Genomic DNA, 17,539 nt, shown 5'->3' on the forward strand with positions numbered 1-17,539 from the left:
TTGTCACATATAAACAATGGGCAGCTTTAATCGGACTAATAGTAAAATAGTTATAGTGAGCAGGGCCTAGGTTATTGTTTACTTTTTAAACCGCCATTGTGTATTCTTATATGTAATAAATAAATTTTATACGGCATACCCTCCTGCCAAGAAAGCCATGTTTGATTTGTGCAGCAAGTTTAAGTTAATAAGATTCAGTCCATCTGCGTGATGGTGTATAGAACATTTCTCCTCATATAGCGATAGTAGGTAACCTCACTAATTATTGTGACACGTTTTCATGATTTTCCAGAATGGAATACAGAAAATAACATAGCACACACTATCATTTTTGTTAAAAGGCAAACATTGGGAGGAAAATATAGAAATCTTCATACTCTAATAAACAAGATTACACTCTGAAATTAGTGGTATAAAAACAACCAGTAAATGGACATAGAAGTCTAGACTAAGACCCCAAATCAATTTGAACCACTTCACAGCGTATTCAATAGGGACTAAAATCACTTTGTTTCTATTAACTTGGCCAGCGTGTGCGTACTGTTAAGTCTTACCGGCAGGGTGGTGCGGCGTCTCCCTCAAACTCCCGTGTCTCCCCTGGCAACTCGTGTGAACATGGTTTGATGCTGCATTGCCATGACAACGGGATACCTGTTGTCGTGGCAATGTGACGCCGTGCAGCCATGTTCACACGAGTTGCAGGGGGAGACGCAGGAGAATGCCGGGAGACGCCGCACCACCCCGCCGGTAAGAGTCACCAGCAGGTAAAGGGACAGGGATTACAGTACGATAATTTTTTTTATTATTATTTTTTTTACTATATTGTAAATAAAAGTTAAAATGTATCATTTATTTTTCACTAGGTCTTTCTGAAAGGGAGTTTCTGAGCCATTTATTAAGGATTATTTTTCTGTTGTGTGGTATATATTATTTATCCCACATGTGCACCTCCCTCTGTAATTAAGCTATAGGCTGAACAAGGGTGTGTATCTAGTGTGTCCCATAAACATACTCCCATTTTTATAACCTCAACTCTATAGCATGGTGCCCATCATTTTGTTTTGTGTACGAATATGTATTTTTGATCTGTGATGTTTGAAGGCAAAATCAAGCTGCCCCCAAGAATCTCTCCATCTGAATTGTTCTTTCGTTCCCCACTAACCTTGTGGAATGTAGCTCTTTCCGATTCAATTGTCATTGCCTCTAAATATAAGACATTTTATCCCAGCAGTCGCTTTGCAATTGTCAGTAAAGCCCTGTTTGCAAAGGCACTCTTTCATCTAAATAATGATTGAACACCATCACTTCACTGCTGTACAGAAGTAAAAAAAAATCATGCATTTTTCATTGTACTGCTGTGCAAGAAATTGCTTTGAGGGCAGAGTCATAAAACTTGCAACTCCTAAAATCTGTCCGTTGAATTAGAATAAGTGGAGAAAGCGAGACCACCTCCGGAGCTTCTGTAGATGGCTCTTTAAGTGCATCAGGTGCGGAGAAGCCTGCCAGCAAAAAAGCCAACGTGGTTGTAAAGAACAGCTCTGTGTTTTAGGCAAAGAGCAGACGATTTAGCAGCAGGTTTTGAAGTTTGAATCCTAAAGTTTCAGAACCTTTCTGGAAACGGCTAAAAGCGACATGTGTGTGTAATGTCAGCTGATATTTGTTCACAAAGCATCACTCCAGCTTTGAAGTTCTTTAATAGTTTTTTTTTTTTTTTTTAAAGTGGTTGTGTGCATTAATAATTATTTTACATTGCACAATTTGTGCCGCGTACGCTATTCCTAAAATGTACGACATTCTGTTTGGGATGTAGGGAAGTAAATTCTTGTTTGTTATAATTGTCCTGGTATAGGAACGCCTATGATGTATTCATTTCAATTTTAACAGCACAAACACGTTATGCTTTTAATTTGGGCCTAAAACGAATTATGCCACACAAAAAAAATAACTTCTTTATTAAATTCTTTGTGATATTTCAGATCAAGCTAAAACCTTGTATCACAGAAGACCTCTTTCCAAAATAACATCTACAACATATAGTAGCATTATGTAGCCCCTTGGATATTTCCTGTGTGCCAGTATTTTTTTGGAAACAAAATTGCAATTAACCATTATGTTTAACATCCGAGTTCTGTTGAACAAGTCCTTTGTTAAAATGTTGTTGTAAAATTAATTAACCATGTAATAAACTAAGTTCCGAAGAGTAACAATTTAAACTGATATAGAAAGATTGGGAAAATGTGTTTAAAAGGGACAGTCTCTGCTGGAGTTCCAGCAGTGCATTCTGTGCTCGGTCAGGGAGCTCATATTTCCCAAGGATCTTAAGCCACGGGCGCTCAACTCCAGTCCTCAAGGACCACCAGCAGGTTTTCAGGATGTCCCTGCTTCATTACAGGTGGCTCAGCCTCTGGGTGAGCCATCTGTGCTGAAGCATGGATATCCTGAAAACCTGCCCTGTTGAGGGGGCTTGAGGACTGGAGTTGAGCCCCGTGGCTTACGTTAAAAGTAAGTATGCTATGTTACGATGCCTCATACAGAAAGTAGAAAAGGTCAAATTTATCTAAGCGTTTCTGATTCCAGGAATGGTCTGTGACCCCAATATTGGTTCTGCTTATCTTGTTAATTTTTATAAATATTATTTTTGGATATTTAAAAAATTATAATCTGAGACTATTGTGTTGCATTAAAATAGCAATTCCCCCCTCCACCCCCCAGAGAATCCTGAGTTTAACTAATCTAATGTTTGTGTCTTGCCCTGTAAGCATGTTCAGCTCTTTTTGCTTTTTCTTAAAGATGCTTCAGTGTTAAAAATCATGATTTCTTAATCTCAAGATCCCGAGGTTACCGTTGTAACAGGCTGAGTGGAGCTTCATTTAATAGCCCAGACTGCTTTAAGTAGTGGGCTAAACTCCCCCAAGACTTCTAATGTGATCATCTAATAGCTATGCTGACCGATAAGTGTTCAGTTGTATCTTTCCAAACGTTGGTCTTATGAGCAGCTGCCACAGATGCACTGAATCGATGCCCAAGGCTTTCCTCCTATGAGAAAAGGTTGATATCTCTGGCCCTACTAGAGTTGTTACATTCTAGATCCATCTGAAAATAAGACACCTCCACATTGTCATGTATATCACAGAAAAGCATGTACACTGTCAACCTGTGGGTACCCGTTTAGGTTTCTTCTTACCAAAGCTACCTTAACAGCATACTCTACCTTTCCTAACTACAGAGTTCACATAGACGAGTTGTCTGTGCCCCTGCGCAATATTATATATTAATATATATATATATATATATATATATATATATATATATATATAGTATCACTGCATTTGTTGGGGTCTGTGATATCTATGCTCCAAAATCTAGGTTAATAAAGATGTCTTTATTGAAGTAAACCCTAAGCAGGAGTCCGGCCCATTTCCAGCCCTAAATCCCCTTTGATGTCGATAGGTATTTCGGCCCGAACGGTCACGTTGTTTGATAACCAAGTATGGGTCTCACAATGAAATAAGTCTTCAAGTTCAGGGGTCCCTGCCTTAATCACAGTGTGGTTTCTGTTGTCAGGATTGCATACTTCTCTACGTAATTGCAGAGAAAAGTGCATTTGTTACCAATGAAAAGGAGATCCTATTTTAAAGCCAATCTTGAATTGTATTTCAGGGTGGAATTGCTTTTGTTGCCATAAAAGGAGCTTTCAAGGTATACTTCAAACAGCAGCAATACTTGCGCCAAGCTCACCGAAAGATTCTAAATTATCCTGAGCAAGAAGAAGCATAAGGCTACGAGTGTCTAAGTGTTGTACAATCTCATCTGCAAGGTTCTTCTGTGTCGTATTGATTTCCTTGCCATTGCACAGTCCTGGGGATTTACAAGAGAAGCTGCTGCCCTTAGAATTTTTTTTTAAAAATGAAACATAATAAAGCACTTTTGTATGGCGGGATAAAGCCTCGAATCGGTGAACCTCAGAATGTGATTTTTGTTTTCGTTGCTTTTAGACACATCCTTAATAGCGGTGTCCTTTGAACCATTTTATTTCCATTGTACATGCTGGTAAAGTTACCCTTAAAAAGTAGAATACATGAAAGCTACAAAGTCTGCAGATGCTAAAGAATGCCCAGATCGTTCCATTCACATGCCATTTTTGTACACTGAACACTTGCACAATATTTTCAACATAAGGATAAAGAGGGTTTTTTTTTTTTTTAAACCATTTTATTTTTCGATCAGTTGCTGCCAAATGGAAAATGTGTATGGAGTCAGATTTTTCTGCCCTTTTTGTGTGTGGCATTAGGAAGCCACTTGCCCTCCGCAGAAAGATGGTGCCAGCTTCTGAGAGTAGACACTAATGTTGCATGTACACAAGCTGCTGTAGTTGGAGGCATGAAGCAGAATTGAAATAAAGTAAAAACATTTTTTTTAAAAATAGTTTAAAAATATTTTCCTACACCAGGGGTGGGCCAGCTCGTCTTCAAAGACCACCAACAGGCCAGGCTTTAAGGATATCCCTACTTCAGCACGAGTGGCTCACTCAGAATGACTGAGCCACTTGTGCTGAAGCAGATATATCCCCAATACCTGGCCTGTTGGTGGCCCTTGACACAGGTTGGCCGTCCCTGCCCTACACCTACACCACCATTTAAGCGTCTCTGGTGGATAGCCATTAGAATGGGCACGGCCACTGAAAACGTTTTAATTGTTTGCTATGTCGTTTGTAGCAATTTTTGTCTATTTTTTTATACAGTATGCTGGAAGGGCCTTTGATGAATTGAAAGCATCTCCCACACTCGAGGGGTTTATTGCATGAGCTCTGTAGTGTATCATTGGTAAAAGAAAAGACCTGTATATATTTAGCAGAAGTGACCATTTCGTGACTGTCCTGTTTAATTGCAATGATGTCCCTTCTAGTGATTCATTACCTAATAATACACAATCTTTTCTGAAGTATGTGCATCCTGTTTGGATATTTTTGGAAATGTGTGCATATACAAAGCCAAAAACGTATTTGGATTTTACATTATTGTCCTATTAGTTTAATTGGCTTTTTTTGTGATTTTGGCTTTAATTGAGTAACAACACAAATTGTGCTGTATACATGATTTTCTTTTGATGTTAAATATTAATAAAATATATATTTCCAAGTAATTATTTTACTGTTTTAATTCTGATGTTTTCTAAATGTAGATGTTAATGTAGGTTATGCATATAACCCAATAATTGTTCTAATATATTAATGAATTAAAGAGAAGTCTGCAAATGATTTAAGGTTCTGCAACTCGGTGGGTATCTTGTTATTGGAGGATGCAAAAACAGTTGCTGTAGATATTACATCAATCATAATAAACCAATATCTTAGATAATTACACTAAGTATTTCATTTTAAAAATGCAGATCATGGGACTAGCATAAAGGTTAATCAAATGTGTAATACATGGACATTTAGAGGCATTGGGTCTCCCCGAATGTTATCTGCTGCATCTTTGTTGGACCTGAGACTTTGTATCATTTGCTGTCCGGGCCCCATCAATCTTTTCTTCTGGTGTTTAGCACCTAGACCAGTGTTTCCCAACTGCAGTCCTCAGGGAACCCAGATAGGTCAGGTCTTAAGGATATCCCTGCTCCAGCACAGGTGGCTCAGTCACAATGACTGAGCCGCTGATTGACCCACCTGTGCTAGAGCAGGGATATCCTTAAGACCCGACCTGTTGGGGTTCCGAGCACTGGAGTTGGGAAACACTGACCTAGAGTGCATGCATTACATTTGTTAATAATATAGGCTGCCTTTGATGCTCTTTTATAAGATTATCATTTATTTGTAAAGCGCCAACTTATTCTGCAGCGTGGTGCAGAGTTATGTAAATTACATAAGGAGGAGGACAGAGCAAACCGATACACCAGGTAATGAGGGCCCTGATCGGGAGAGCTTAGTCTAGAGGGGCTGGTACAATTACCAAGTTGTACTTTAAATTAAAAGTGCAAAATTTTCAGTAGTCTGCGCCGCCGCCCCCCCCCCCCCCCCCTTTCATGGTGTCCGGTGTCGACCGACACCATGGGGACGCATTGTTGAAAGCCGCCGGAGATCACGTAAGGGAAGTTAGAGGCTTCGGGCATGCACTCCCTGGCATTTAATTTAAATTCCTTGGGGAAGAGCACGGTGGCGCCTCTAACGCCGTGCCCTCCCCCACAGGAGATCTCACGCCTCCCAGCTCGCGCACCCCGCTTTAGGACATTACTGACACACCTCAAGTAAAACATTGGGTGTACTTGTTTTAGTGGATATGAAGACTTTTCTTAGATACAATTTGTAATATTACCATCCAACCATTCAACAGCGGTGACATTGTTATAACGGAATATGAGAAAAGAATTGTTCATTTGTAGTCGCTGTATAACCAGACAGCTATTCTGTTTAAATCTCATTAAATCAGAAGCTCCTAAATTAATCTCTGTTGTAAATTACATTATCGTTAAAATCCCAGGCTAGACATAAGTCATTGTCTTTGCAGAAATGTTGCGATGCGAATCCAGGGTTGTTCCTTTTTTTTTTTTTTTTTTTTTTTATATATTACAAGAACATTAATTTGCATTTTCCACGGTCTGCTTTTTCCTGCCTTGCAAATGCATCATGAAGTATTCAATTTATTTAAAAAAAAAAAACTGTGATCAAGTAACCAAGTGTTGTAGAGTAGACTTCCTGCAGATGTTGGAATGTCTTCCTCGTCTGTCTGCGTGCTGGAAACTTCCCTGACTTGCAGAGGAAGCAATGATTCTGTTCACCTTGAGCTCTCCGCATGGAATGTTCCTTCAGTTATCGCCCTCCTCTCATCTGGAGATCAGGGTTCTCTACTGCCTTGATGCTGAACAAGAACTGCTATTGGACACAGGGTCTTTCCGTTTCACCTACTAACTGCTATTCACCTATACTGTATGTACAGGTGGAATTATATAGTATCGGAAGTGGCTGGTTTTTGAAAATAGACTTCAAGGATTTTCATTCTAAACCAGCTGCTTTGGACAAGATGGGGCCCTATTCTAAGTGGTGCTATATCATAATACACCTACCACAGGATAACCCCTTATGGCCCTTTAAGTTAGTACAGTGTTTACTGGTTGCCAAACAGGACTTAAAGCATAGCACTGCCTAATACTGTAAACAGATGCACTGTTTCAAATGTCTTATTAATTGGTCTGACCTTCACGGGCACAGTAAAACAGCCTGCTGTATAAGTGGGTAAAATGCTACGTTATACAAAATACAGTGGTTTTAAATGCTAAACTTAAGGACGTTACAGCAAAGGAGCAACGACTGAAGAGACCAATTTATCTGTTTATTTAATAAAGGCTTGGATGCTTTCTGATTTCTGCTTCAGTTTTAAAAATAAAAAATTGCATTTAGTGGGGGTAGGCATAGATTTAAAATATATTTCAAAGGAAGAGCGATGACAGCTGCAAAAAATAAACTGATATTTTTTTAATTTACTTTCTACAGTTATGTATATTTGTTGAACCTGCTTTTTGCTGCGGGAAGAGGGCTGCTTTGCCAAATGATTAAATATCCAGAATGGGATCAGTAGACAAGGAAGGGCAATAATTTGCCACATTGATGTACTGTAAATGGTAATCCTAGCTCACGTGTCAGCACTTAACTGTGAAACACTGGGTTTAAACCAGTGTTTCACAACCAGGGTACCACGGTCCCAGGGAGCTACCTCTCACACTGCCTGCAGACATAGGATGTGATCCACATGTCCTCTCAGCGCGGCCCAGGAGAGAAGCGTCATCTCCAGGCACGAGCTGATATGTTCGGTGTGTGGAAAGAAAGGGTGTGTGTGTGTGTGTGTGTGTGTGTGTGTGTGTGTGTGTGTGTGTGTGTGTGTGTGTGTGTGTGTGTGTGTGTGTGCGCGCTCGCTCTTTTTGTGGGGATGGGGTAAGGTATGTGATGTAAGTTACAGAAGGGATAAATGTGGCGTTTAGGATGAAGATAGTCACATTCACACAGAGAGAGTGTACACACAGGGTAAGATTTTCAGAACCTATGTTAAAATGGACTCTGCCAATATATTTATATTGCTTTGTATTTATCCCATTCTCTTGATATATACCAAAGTCTTGGGTATACACTGGAGTACATTGGGTTTTTAAGTGCTTTAGCTTGGAATGAATCACTGATGTGATCCTGGGATGCTTTAAAAATTGTACATTTGTGTAGAAACAGAAGCCTCTCTGCATTTATTTATCTGCTGCCAAAAACGTGTGCAGCAGCAGCAGCAGCAGCTTTAAACTAACTTCACATTTCATCCCAGAGTAAGCCTTAGTGTAATAAAAATAAACATACAATTTCGAACAGCGTCTTTGAAAAATTTCTGTAGATTTCTATTGCTATGATTCTAATGAGCACAAGAAAAATGTAAATTATACATGAATGGTAAAATTGGCCAATTAATAATACAAATGTTTCCTTCTGACCTTCATTCACTTGGGAAAAAGAAAGAAAGCTACAATACTAGAAATGGTGAAAAGACCAAAGGAAAGTGACTGACAGTTTTTTCTAGCAACTAATATCTATATAAAACCCATTCGTGAAGCTATACCTTTTTAACTTGATAGCATGTTATCCTGTTTACTAATGGTTTTATAAGATTCTTTAAAAAAAAAAACGGTATTTTAAATCAAGACCTCTAAACCAGGGGGGCGCAAACTTTTTTCCCTGCGCCCCCCTGCCGGCGGTCCCTTCACTCCCGCGCTCCCTAACCCCCACTTACCTGCGCTCCGGCGCCATGACATTACCTCGCGGCGTCATTTTGACGCCGCGTTGCCATGGCGACGCAGGAAGGAAGCCGCCGGAGCCTAGGTAAGTAAAGGTTTCAGAGGCCCTGCAGCTCCCCCGGCATTTAATTTAAGTGCCTTCGGGAAGCGCGCAGGGCCTCTGTAAACCCCGCGCCCCCCGCCGGCGGCGTCGCGTCCCCCAGTTTGCGCACCGCTGCTCTAAACAGTCCATTGTTGCTCGCGTAGGTGCCAGACAATCAACACTTTTCTTGCAACGTAAGGTTTCAGAAAACTAAAAACAAATGGTTAACCTGTTTACTGTAAAGCAGCAGTCCTAAATCCACTTTAAAAAAAAAAAAGGTGCATATACTATGTGAGTAGCAAAGGATGAGAAATGAATCTCTGTATGGTGCTTCTAATTCCCAGAATAGTGCAATGAAGGCAATATAGCCCAGGAGTCAAGGGTTGAGTCAAATCAATGAAAAAATGTATATATGTGACAGGGTATATAGCTCACCAAATAAAGCCTGATATGGACAGAAAGCATATAACCACCCTCAAAATGAAATCACAAAACAGCCCCTATATAGAAGGACTCCCAGTGCATTCACTATAGAGAGGGATGGTGTCCTGAACCAAAGGCTGGAGCCATGCAAATACCCTATAGTCACAGTCACAATGTAAGAAATACAGATAAATGACTCACATGATAGACCCCTTATGCTCCATATACGCGTGCATCCGTCCGTTGTGTAGATCAAATATGCTTTGAGAGAAGGTAGAGCACTGCTGAAAAAAGTAGGGCTGGAGGCTGAGTAGTGAAAATTGAAAATGCTTTAATAGAGATGCATGGTAGCAAAAGCTACATAAAAAGGGTCCTCTTTATGTAGCTTTTGCTACCATGCATCTCTATTAAAGCATTTTCAATTTTCCCTACTCAGCCTCCAGCCCTACTTTTTTCAGCAGTGCTCTACCTTCTCTCAAAGCATATTTGATACTATGTGAGTAGCTTTAATGAGAAATAATTACCTACGCTGTTGATCAAACGTCCAATATCCTGCTCTTGGGGCTATCGAAATGGCTGCCTCCCGACTGCTGCAATCTAAAATGCTGCAGCTGCAATGTAACAATGTTAAATTTAATATAATGTTACAGCTGTCAGTTTGGCAATAGTCTGCTCCTGGAAAATCTGCAACAGATTGTTTGTGATACTTTGTTGTCAAAGGGCAGAACTAAAGAGTACGTGGATGTGATGCAAATGCTATACATTAGCAACCAAAAGGAAATTAAAACCAATCATTTCAAATTGCATTTTTAAAGTCATCTCATACTTCAGTACCAATTTATTTTTCGCTTTAAAAAAAAAATGTTTTTAATAAAGGCAAATCAAATGCTACATATTAAAACTAATTAAGCTGCTGATCGATCACGGGAGAACAAATTGATCAGCAAAATCTTGCTTCCCAGGGTTCACGAAATGGCTGCCTTTCAGTTTCAAACCAATCCTTCAGTCAGTAATATAAGAATACATTATAGCTGCTGAGTTACACTAAGGTAACGTTATCTATGGTTAGTTGACAGGTCAAACTGCTGGGAATCTTGGCAACAAATTATTGGAAACGGGAAAGTGTTGCACAGACTGCTGGGGAAGTGTGCGAAACGCCTGCTATAGAAATCAAAAGATGTGCAGTATTTTGAAACTGGCATTGAGTTGCATTTTAAAATAGAAGGGAAAAAAAAGGAAGTATTTAATACTACAGAATGGGTTAAAAATAATGTCATTTTTTTATTTTTTTTAAAGTAGGATATTGCTTGGATTGCTCTTATAAGGTCTCGAATCTCCTTGGATATTTTTAGCTCTAAACCCAATAAAATGCTTCTGTCTAATTTTTCTTTTATAGTGGATTAAAATGAGACTGTGACCAATGCTTATGTCCATATTATTTATTGTAAACCGCTGAACTGTAGCACTCTGTTGTACAGGCTGGGTGGGCCACATGAAGCCAAATTCCACACCAAAGCAAAAAATATAATCATTTATGATTCATTACACAAACTTTGACAAGCAGTACATTTGAATAACAGTATGGATGCTAGGTAGTCGTCTGGTATTGCTTATAGGCAGTGCAGCTTTGGATTCATGTCAATGAATCCATTAATATGCCTGAGATCTCCAACTGTAATGCTGTCACACTCATTAGAAAAATGGATAGCTCCCTAAAGAACTCAAAACAAAAAAAAGTTGCATCTAATCCATTTCCTTCCCACTCCTGGGCTATTGTTTCCTACAAATGTTTTATTTCAGAAGTAAATTCTCACTATGATCTCCATTCAAGAGACTAAGAATTCCCTGCTTTCTGGAGGCTTGCATCGGGTTATCTCTTTAACCATTATACCACAATATGTTTTTACATGGAACCCGTTAATAGCATACTTTGCCAATAAAGTATGCCCATTGGCGATAGAGGGAAGCTAAAGCTTATTACTGATACCAAATAGATCTTTAAAGAAGTGGAATGTTAAATAGATGTACTGTTGGCACGTAAAGTGCTCCTTATTTGCAGTAGAAACTTGTACTTCATAAAAACAAGATACCGGTGGTATTAGCTGCATTGTTACAGCCTCCTAAAACCACGTTGTACATGCAGCATAGCCAAAAACACCAACCTGGGCCTAAAAAACAGGTTAGATGTTGACAGTTCTAATACCCTAACCCAGGGCTCTTCAACCGGTTCTCCAAAAGGGGCCAGATCAGAAAATATTTAGGCATTGAAGCGCCACAAGCTTATTGTGGTGTAATTGTAGACCGGTTTTAAGACGTGGAAATGATTAGATTTCAATGTTTCTCAAGCATTTAACATCTGAACCATATATTTACATTAACTTTTACAGTGTGAAAAAAAAAATTACACTTTGCTGCTCCTAATTTCATACTTGTTGCGTAGCCAGCCGATAGTCAACGGGCCATATAACAGGTCCCTTGCGGGCCACATTTGGCCGATGAGCTACCAGTTCAAGAGCCCTGTGCTGACAGGTCAACAACCAGGTTAGGACAAAGATGAAAAGACACAAAAATCAGACTCTTGTTAATCTTTCCCATCCTTATTAGAACAACTTTGCTGTGATTAAGTGATGGTGCTACTTTTTTTTTTGCCGTAAGCATTTTTCTTTTGTACACCCAGAAGCAAAAATAAATAAATAAAAACATGGTGAATTGTACCTCTTGCGTATATTAGTTAACTGATGGAAATATCTATGTTTACCATTTATTCACCCTGGAAAAGAACATGTGAAATATTCATATTTCAATACATGAATAAATTGTTTGATTTTGCCCTTGTGTGTCCTTTAATTGCAACAAATAATGATGGTCGTTCTGCAAAATGTTGAACACTAAATACAATGTTTTCATGTGCTATATAAATCTATAAGAGACTGGCTGTCATTTGTTTATAGCACTTAAGTATCAAGCAGAAAAATGACATTTCTTTATTGGTTCACAAAGTAAAAAAACATCACTGCTTCATTTAAATAAAACCATGTTATTTATCAATTCTAAAGGAGAACGAACCAGAGTAAACCCTAAGAAAATAGATATTCAGCTTAAACAAAAATAAACACAGCCGTTTGGAAAAACAAATACAAATTGCTGCTCGTCCCATATTCCCAGCATTTTACCAGTTGGAATATATAATCTCAAATGGTCAGATTTTGTATAAAGATTAAAACCATGCACATTTTGCTGAATGTAAGACTTTTACCTTGTGGCGAAATTACTTTTACTTCCTCTTCGCATTTTATTTTTTTTCGCCAAACTTCCCAGTCCCTTTCATATGCATAAAACAGAACCGGTACAAAGAATCCTCAATAAAAACAGAAATTAGGGAATTGTCCAAAAAATAAAACTGGATTTCATAAGAGGCATTTCATTTAGCATTTGCAGCAATTGTATTTGCTTTCCCCCTCCCCCTTTGTTAAATGATGAAAAGGTTACAGATGTAGAAGTGCCATGTGTATGTGCCTGATATTAAATATGCTGTAAAGCCACGGGAGAAGATTGAACTCTCACTCATATGAAGGCCACTTCACAGTATATTAAACAGCAGCCTATGATGAGCAGTGGTTGCCGTTTTTGAGCCCATAATGCACTAGTGAGCAGAGGTGACAGACATGACATCCAATGCACTTATCCCAAGAGCCATCATTGCAAAGTTATTATTCCACTGGTTCAGAGCCACTTCTTCCCTTAACATGGCCATTCAAAAAAAATGTCCTCTTCTCAGAGTCTCCTACAGTATGTAATTAAAATGGCTCTTGTCATTTACTACCAATTCAGGGCATTTCTTCTGGATAAAACTTCAGTTTAAAGTGAATGTTTTCTCTAGAGTAAAAAAGTGGAGGGAGAAGGCAAAACCAACAGTAATACTGGTATCTCTAACAAGTCTGCTTCATAGCACCAATATTGGCTGTAGTCTAAGCCCCAACAGTTTCAGCCTTTCAAATCAATGAAACAAAAGCCTTTTGTACTTTTGAAAGTGCCTCATCTATCAATCCTACATTTTATTAATAACACTAAATAAATTACATTTTGGTGTAAAGTGGAATACAATTGTCATGGTAAAACTCATGGAGGGAAGACTTGCTTTCTTATCCACTGCCGATCAATAAGTCAAACATATGCACGCACGTTAAACCAGCAATTCAATTTGTTTTCCTTATAATTCATTACAGGACATGTGACTGCAACCAAGATACTGTTTTCCTAACACGCCACAATGTAAAATAAACATGTGAATCAGAGATTCTACCCATTATGACATTTTTTTCCTACTGTATGTCTATTGTCAAAACCCTACTATTGTAACGAATATTTCCACTCGTTCGAAAGACCACAGCATAACTTCCACAGCATCGACTGGTCCATGTGTCTCCCTGCTCCAGTTGGGATCATAATTTCGCAGCCATGAAATTAATATGGGGCTTCACAAGAGGGAACAGAGGGAGGCTTCTCTTGAACTCTGTCATATTGCTAATGACATCGGGCTGTGGAAATAGTGAGTGAGCGATAAATGGTTAGCTACTACATTGCACAGAAATACATCTGAGTATCCGACAGCATCCACCACTAAACTATTTCTAAAGGCAGCGCTCTTAGCAACATATACAGAAGTTACATTAAAAAAATACTACAACTCAACAAGAAATTAAAAGCAATAGAAAGTGTATTTTTTTTAAACAATGAGAAGCATGACCATCAAAATGAGTGTTTAATAAAATTAGCTGTGTAGTATTGGATACAATAAAAAAATGCATTAAGGTTTGTTTCCACTCTTTCATTAGTTTTAAGCTTCCTTGGGTTGCAATAGCAACCATGTACAAAAGCACAGCACTTCTGCTTTTGAGAAATAGGCAGCCATATTGGGTGCCCAGGGAAGCAGGATCTTTGCCGATCGATCGGCAGCTTAGATAATTACATTGTTTTAATAAATGCAGCAGTTCTATACTGTACCTCTTTTAAAGGCAAACAAAAATGGCAAGAGCGAACACCCTTTGCGGTTCTGTTCAGAGCTTTCAGACCAACTTATCACAGAAAATATACCCCACACTAGTTTCATTAGGTGCTCATTGGGAAAAGTAACTTCCAAATTGCCAGCAGTTTTTACACAAATCACAACTGTAACCATTCGTATTCATTATTTTACATAGATATATAGCGCTGGCAAATTTCACAAGGATTGTAAAGTTAAAAAAAAAAGAAGAAGTTGACCATCTTGGGCCTGACAACCTAGAAAGATTTGAAAAAATAATGATCTTAGCAAAAAGGATAACTTTGTCCAGACATTTATAGCGGTCTCTCTCCGACCTGATCACATCTGACGTTTAGCTCTCACAAGCTTTGCATCGACAAATGCAGATTTTTTTATACTTTGGTCAGGAATGGAAACCTTTAGATCAGGGGTAGCCAACTCCAGTCTTCAAGAGCTATAAACAGGTCAGATTTTCTGCGACTGAGCCACCTGTGCTGAAGTACGGATCTCCTGAAAACCTGACCTGTTGGTAGCTCTTGAATACTAGAGTTGGCTACCCCGGCTTTAGATGATGATATTGAGACAGGTCACATACCTGAGGGAGGGCCGGAGCTGGGGGAAGATTCACATCATTTTGACTTGGAAATTCTCCCACTACAGGGCCTGTTTAGAATAAAATTAGTTCAGTAGAATGTTTCACCTTTGCCTATAAAGACACACTGAGGGGCATTGTGCAGGGGTACAGCCTGAGAAATGGAGTTCAGATTATTAATATCAAGTAAATACTGAGTCCACTTTTCAATTGGGCCCCGAATACTGCTAAGAAATCACTTTGCAGGCCCTTACAAGAGCAAAAGTATTTAGGAATCAATGAAGCATTCCTCTCAATTGTTTGTACGATTATATGAAACAGGGAGAATAACCAGCCCAAGCTTTCCTTTAAGACCCTCAAGTTCAAGAGAGAAGGTTCATTCTTGAGGTTGGCTGGTTTTGACCCATTTAAAAATGGTAGGTAGTGAACTCAGGCCAAGCAACAGTAATGTTACTGGATACTTGGTTAGGTCAAGGGAAACGTATGCATTCCCACATTGCTTATTGGGATTGCATCTCCTGGGTGGTCATGTTACTGTTCCCACCCCAACAATGATTACACAAGTGGAAACTGATGCAACCCTTAAGTGTACGTTTATTTAAATAACTTGCATTTCTCAACCATGTCATTATTGGGAGAGTTATTTTGTCTGCATAACTAATAAGCCTGTGCAAGAAAGAGGTGTAATAAAGGCGCTAAACACCCTATAAATACTAACACAATCAATTCCAAGTGACTTTGTGTGATGAACAGTGCATTGATCACAAGTGAAAATATAAAATAAACAGTGTAAAGACCCCCTGCTTCAACCCTCTGGTGGGGTTGTCTTCACTCTTCCCCAAATAGTAGAACTTGTATCACACGATCCAGGGGGAGCATAAGGGAAAAAACATAGAAAGAGAAACTCTAAGTGCAGATGTAGGTACAGTGCTGGGAATAATCCCTGTTCAATCTTGGCTCCTATGTCTATCTTACTCACAAGAGATAAGCGTTTATCAGGCAGTGTAGATCAATAAACTGATGATGAAAAGGTAACCAATGGCCTCCGTCACTCAGGGGATATACCTCAGCGAGAGAGGGAGAGAAACGCACATAGCAGCACAGATCTGGCAGAAAGGCTTCAGTTATCCATAAATCTAAAAAATGCACACTTACAGTGTTTACATATTAAAACAGCATTGAAGCTATAAAAGCTTGGTGATATAGCCTGGATGAAAGCCCACACCGCCTCTCACCGCACCGCCTCCGTCTGGAGCTCCGATTCAGTCACCCGATCCTACTACCGCTTGCAGGAGACGCTGCTCCGCTTCCGGTCGCGGGGTGATGTCGTCACTTCCGGCCGCGATGTCTCAGTAGGCACAGGGTGTAAGGTGTAGAGCACAGGGGCGCCTTCTTCCACAGCTACGTCACGTTGTGGGTGGTACAGCTGTACGCGTTTCGCCTGTTGGTTGGTTCGGCTTCCTGAGGAGCGCCTGAATCGGAGCTCCAGACGGAGGCGGTGCGGTGAGAGGCGGTGTGGGCTTTCATCCAGGCTATATCAACAAGCTTTTATAGCTTCAATGCTGTTTTAATATGTATACACTGTAAGTGTGCATTTTTTAGATTTATGGATAAATGAAGCCTTTCTGCCAGATCTGTGCTATGTGCGTTTCTCTCCCTCTCTCGCTGAGGTATATCCCCTGAGTGACGGAGGCCATTGGTTACCTTTTCATCATCAGTTTATTGATCTACACTGCCTGATAAACGCTTATCTCTTGTGAGTAAGATAGACATAGGAGCCAAGATTGAATAGGGATTATTCCCAGCACTGTACCTACATCTGCACTTAGAGTTTCTCTTTTTAAGTAATAAGCCTGCCTAGGTATTCTTGCACATCAAATCAATGGCTTTGCAAAGAATGTTGATGTTTTCTTGAGGACTGGGAGTTGGGAACCCCTGTTCTAGATCAATATTTTATTAAAATAATGTTGAGTGCCATGATAATATCATGAGATATTAGGTATTTTAATCCATCTGGTGCTTCAGGGGTTAGAAAAGTATAACTTGGGTTTAAAAATGCCATATATCGAGTTGTGACAGACCCACGCTTGTCATGGATGGGCGCTGCGCTTCAAACCAAACTTAACTGGGGGGGCCTGTCATGGATAGCCCACTGAAAGTGACACGTGGGTACAGTTTGATTTTAAAAAAAAATACAAAGAAATGTTTTATGGCCTGCTTGCCCCTTGGCCAGGCCTGGTTGTAGGACTGTTAAAGAATCTAGAGACGTAAGTAAATTATGGTTCTCCCGACACCAACATAAACAGGACACTAGTTAAGGGATTTCAAAGCAAAGCATACTCTAGAAGGGGTTTATGGATGGCTAAAAACATATCCAACGAGAGTGACTTTATTAAAATTGAAAATATCCTGTGATGTCATCTCCTCTGCATAAGTGATGTCATCTCCTCTGCATAATCGTGTCACTGAGAGGCACATTCTGAAATAACACACTATGTTTAAGAGATAAGGGACAGATATTCATTTGTCGCGTAGAATTTAGGATTAAGACGGTCATATTTGGTCTTGTTGAGCCCGCCATGCGTGCCTGAATGTATTGATGTTTCTCATGTGTAAGTATTACAGAATTACAGAAGTGAAGTTATGAGTGCAGTTA

General features: G+C 39.5%; 2 protein-coding genes across 8 annotated transcripts in view; one reads left to right on the forward strand and one right to left on the reverse strand.

Moving 5' to 3' along the window:
- Positions 1 to 5,142, forward strand: part of MARCHF5 (membrane associated ring-CH-type finger 5) — a 59,365-nt gene extending 54,223 nt beyond the window's left edge. Inside the window, exon 7 of the mRNA XM_075613067.1 lies at positions 3,661 to 5,142. Within this exon, the coding sequence (XP_075469182.1) occupies positions 3,661 to 3,777 (117 nt within the window). The 3' untranslated portion in view covers positions 3,778 to 5,142. The remainder of the gene's footprint in view (positions 1 to 3,660) is intronic.
- A 5,550-nt stretch (positions 5,143 to 10,692) lies between these two features.
- Positions 10,693 to 17,539, reverse strand: part of IDE (insulin degrading enzyme) — an 85,516-nt gene continuing 78,669 nt past the window's right edge. For all 7 annotated transcript variants that reach the window (XM_075612767.1, XM_075612762.1, XM_075612761.1 and 4 more), the window contains exons 24-25: positions 14,887 to 14,954; positions 10,693 to 13,806 (exon numbers count right to left, since the gene is read on the reverse strand). In XM_075612767.1, the coding sequence (XP_075468882.1) occupies positions 13,711 to 13,806; positions 14,887 to 14,954 (164 nt within the window). In that variant the 3' untranslated portion in view covers positions 10,693 to 13,710. The remainder of the gene's footprint in view (positions 13,807 to 14,886; positions 14,955 to 17,539) is intronic.

The sequence above is a fragment of the Ascaphus truei genome, chromosome 8, assembly GCF_040206685.1.
Source record: "Ascaphus truei isolate aAscTru1 chromosome 8, aAscTru1.hap1, whole genome shotgun sequence".
Classification (NCBI taxonomy): Eukaryota; Metazoa; Chordata; class Amphibia; order Anura; family Ascaphidae; genus Ascaphus; species Ascaphus truei.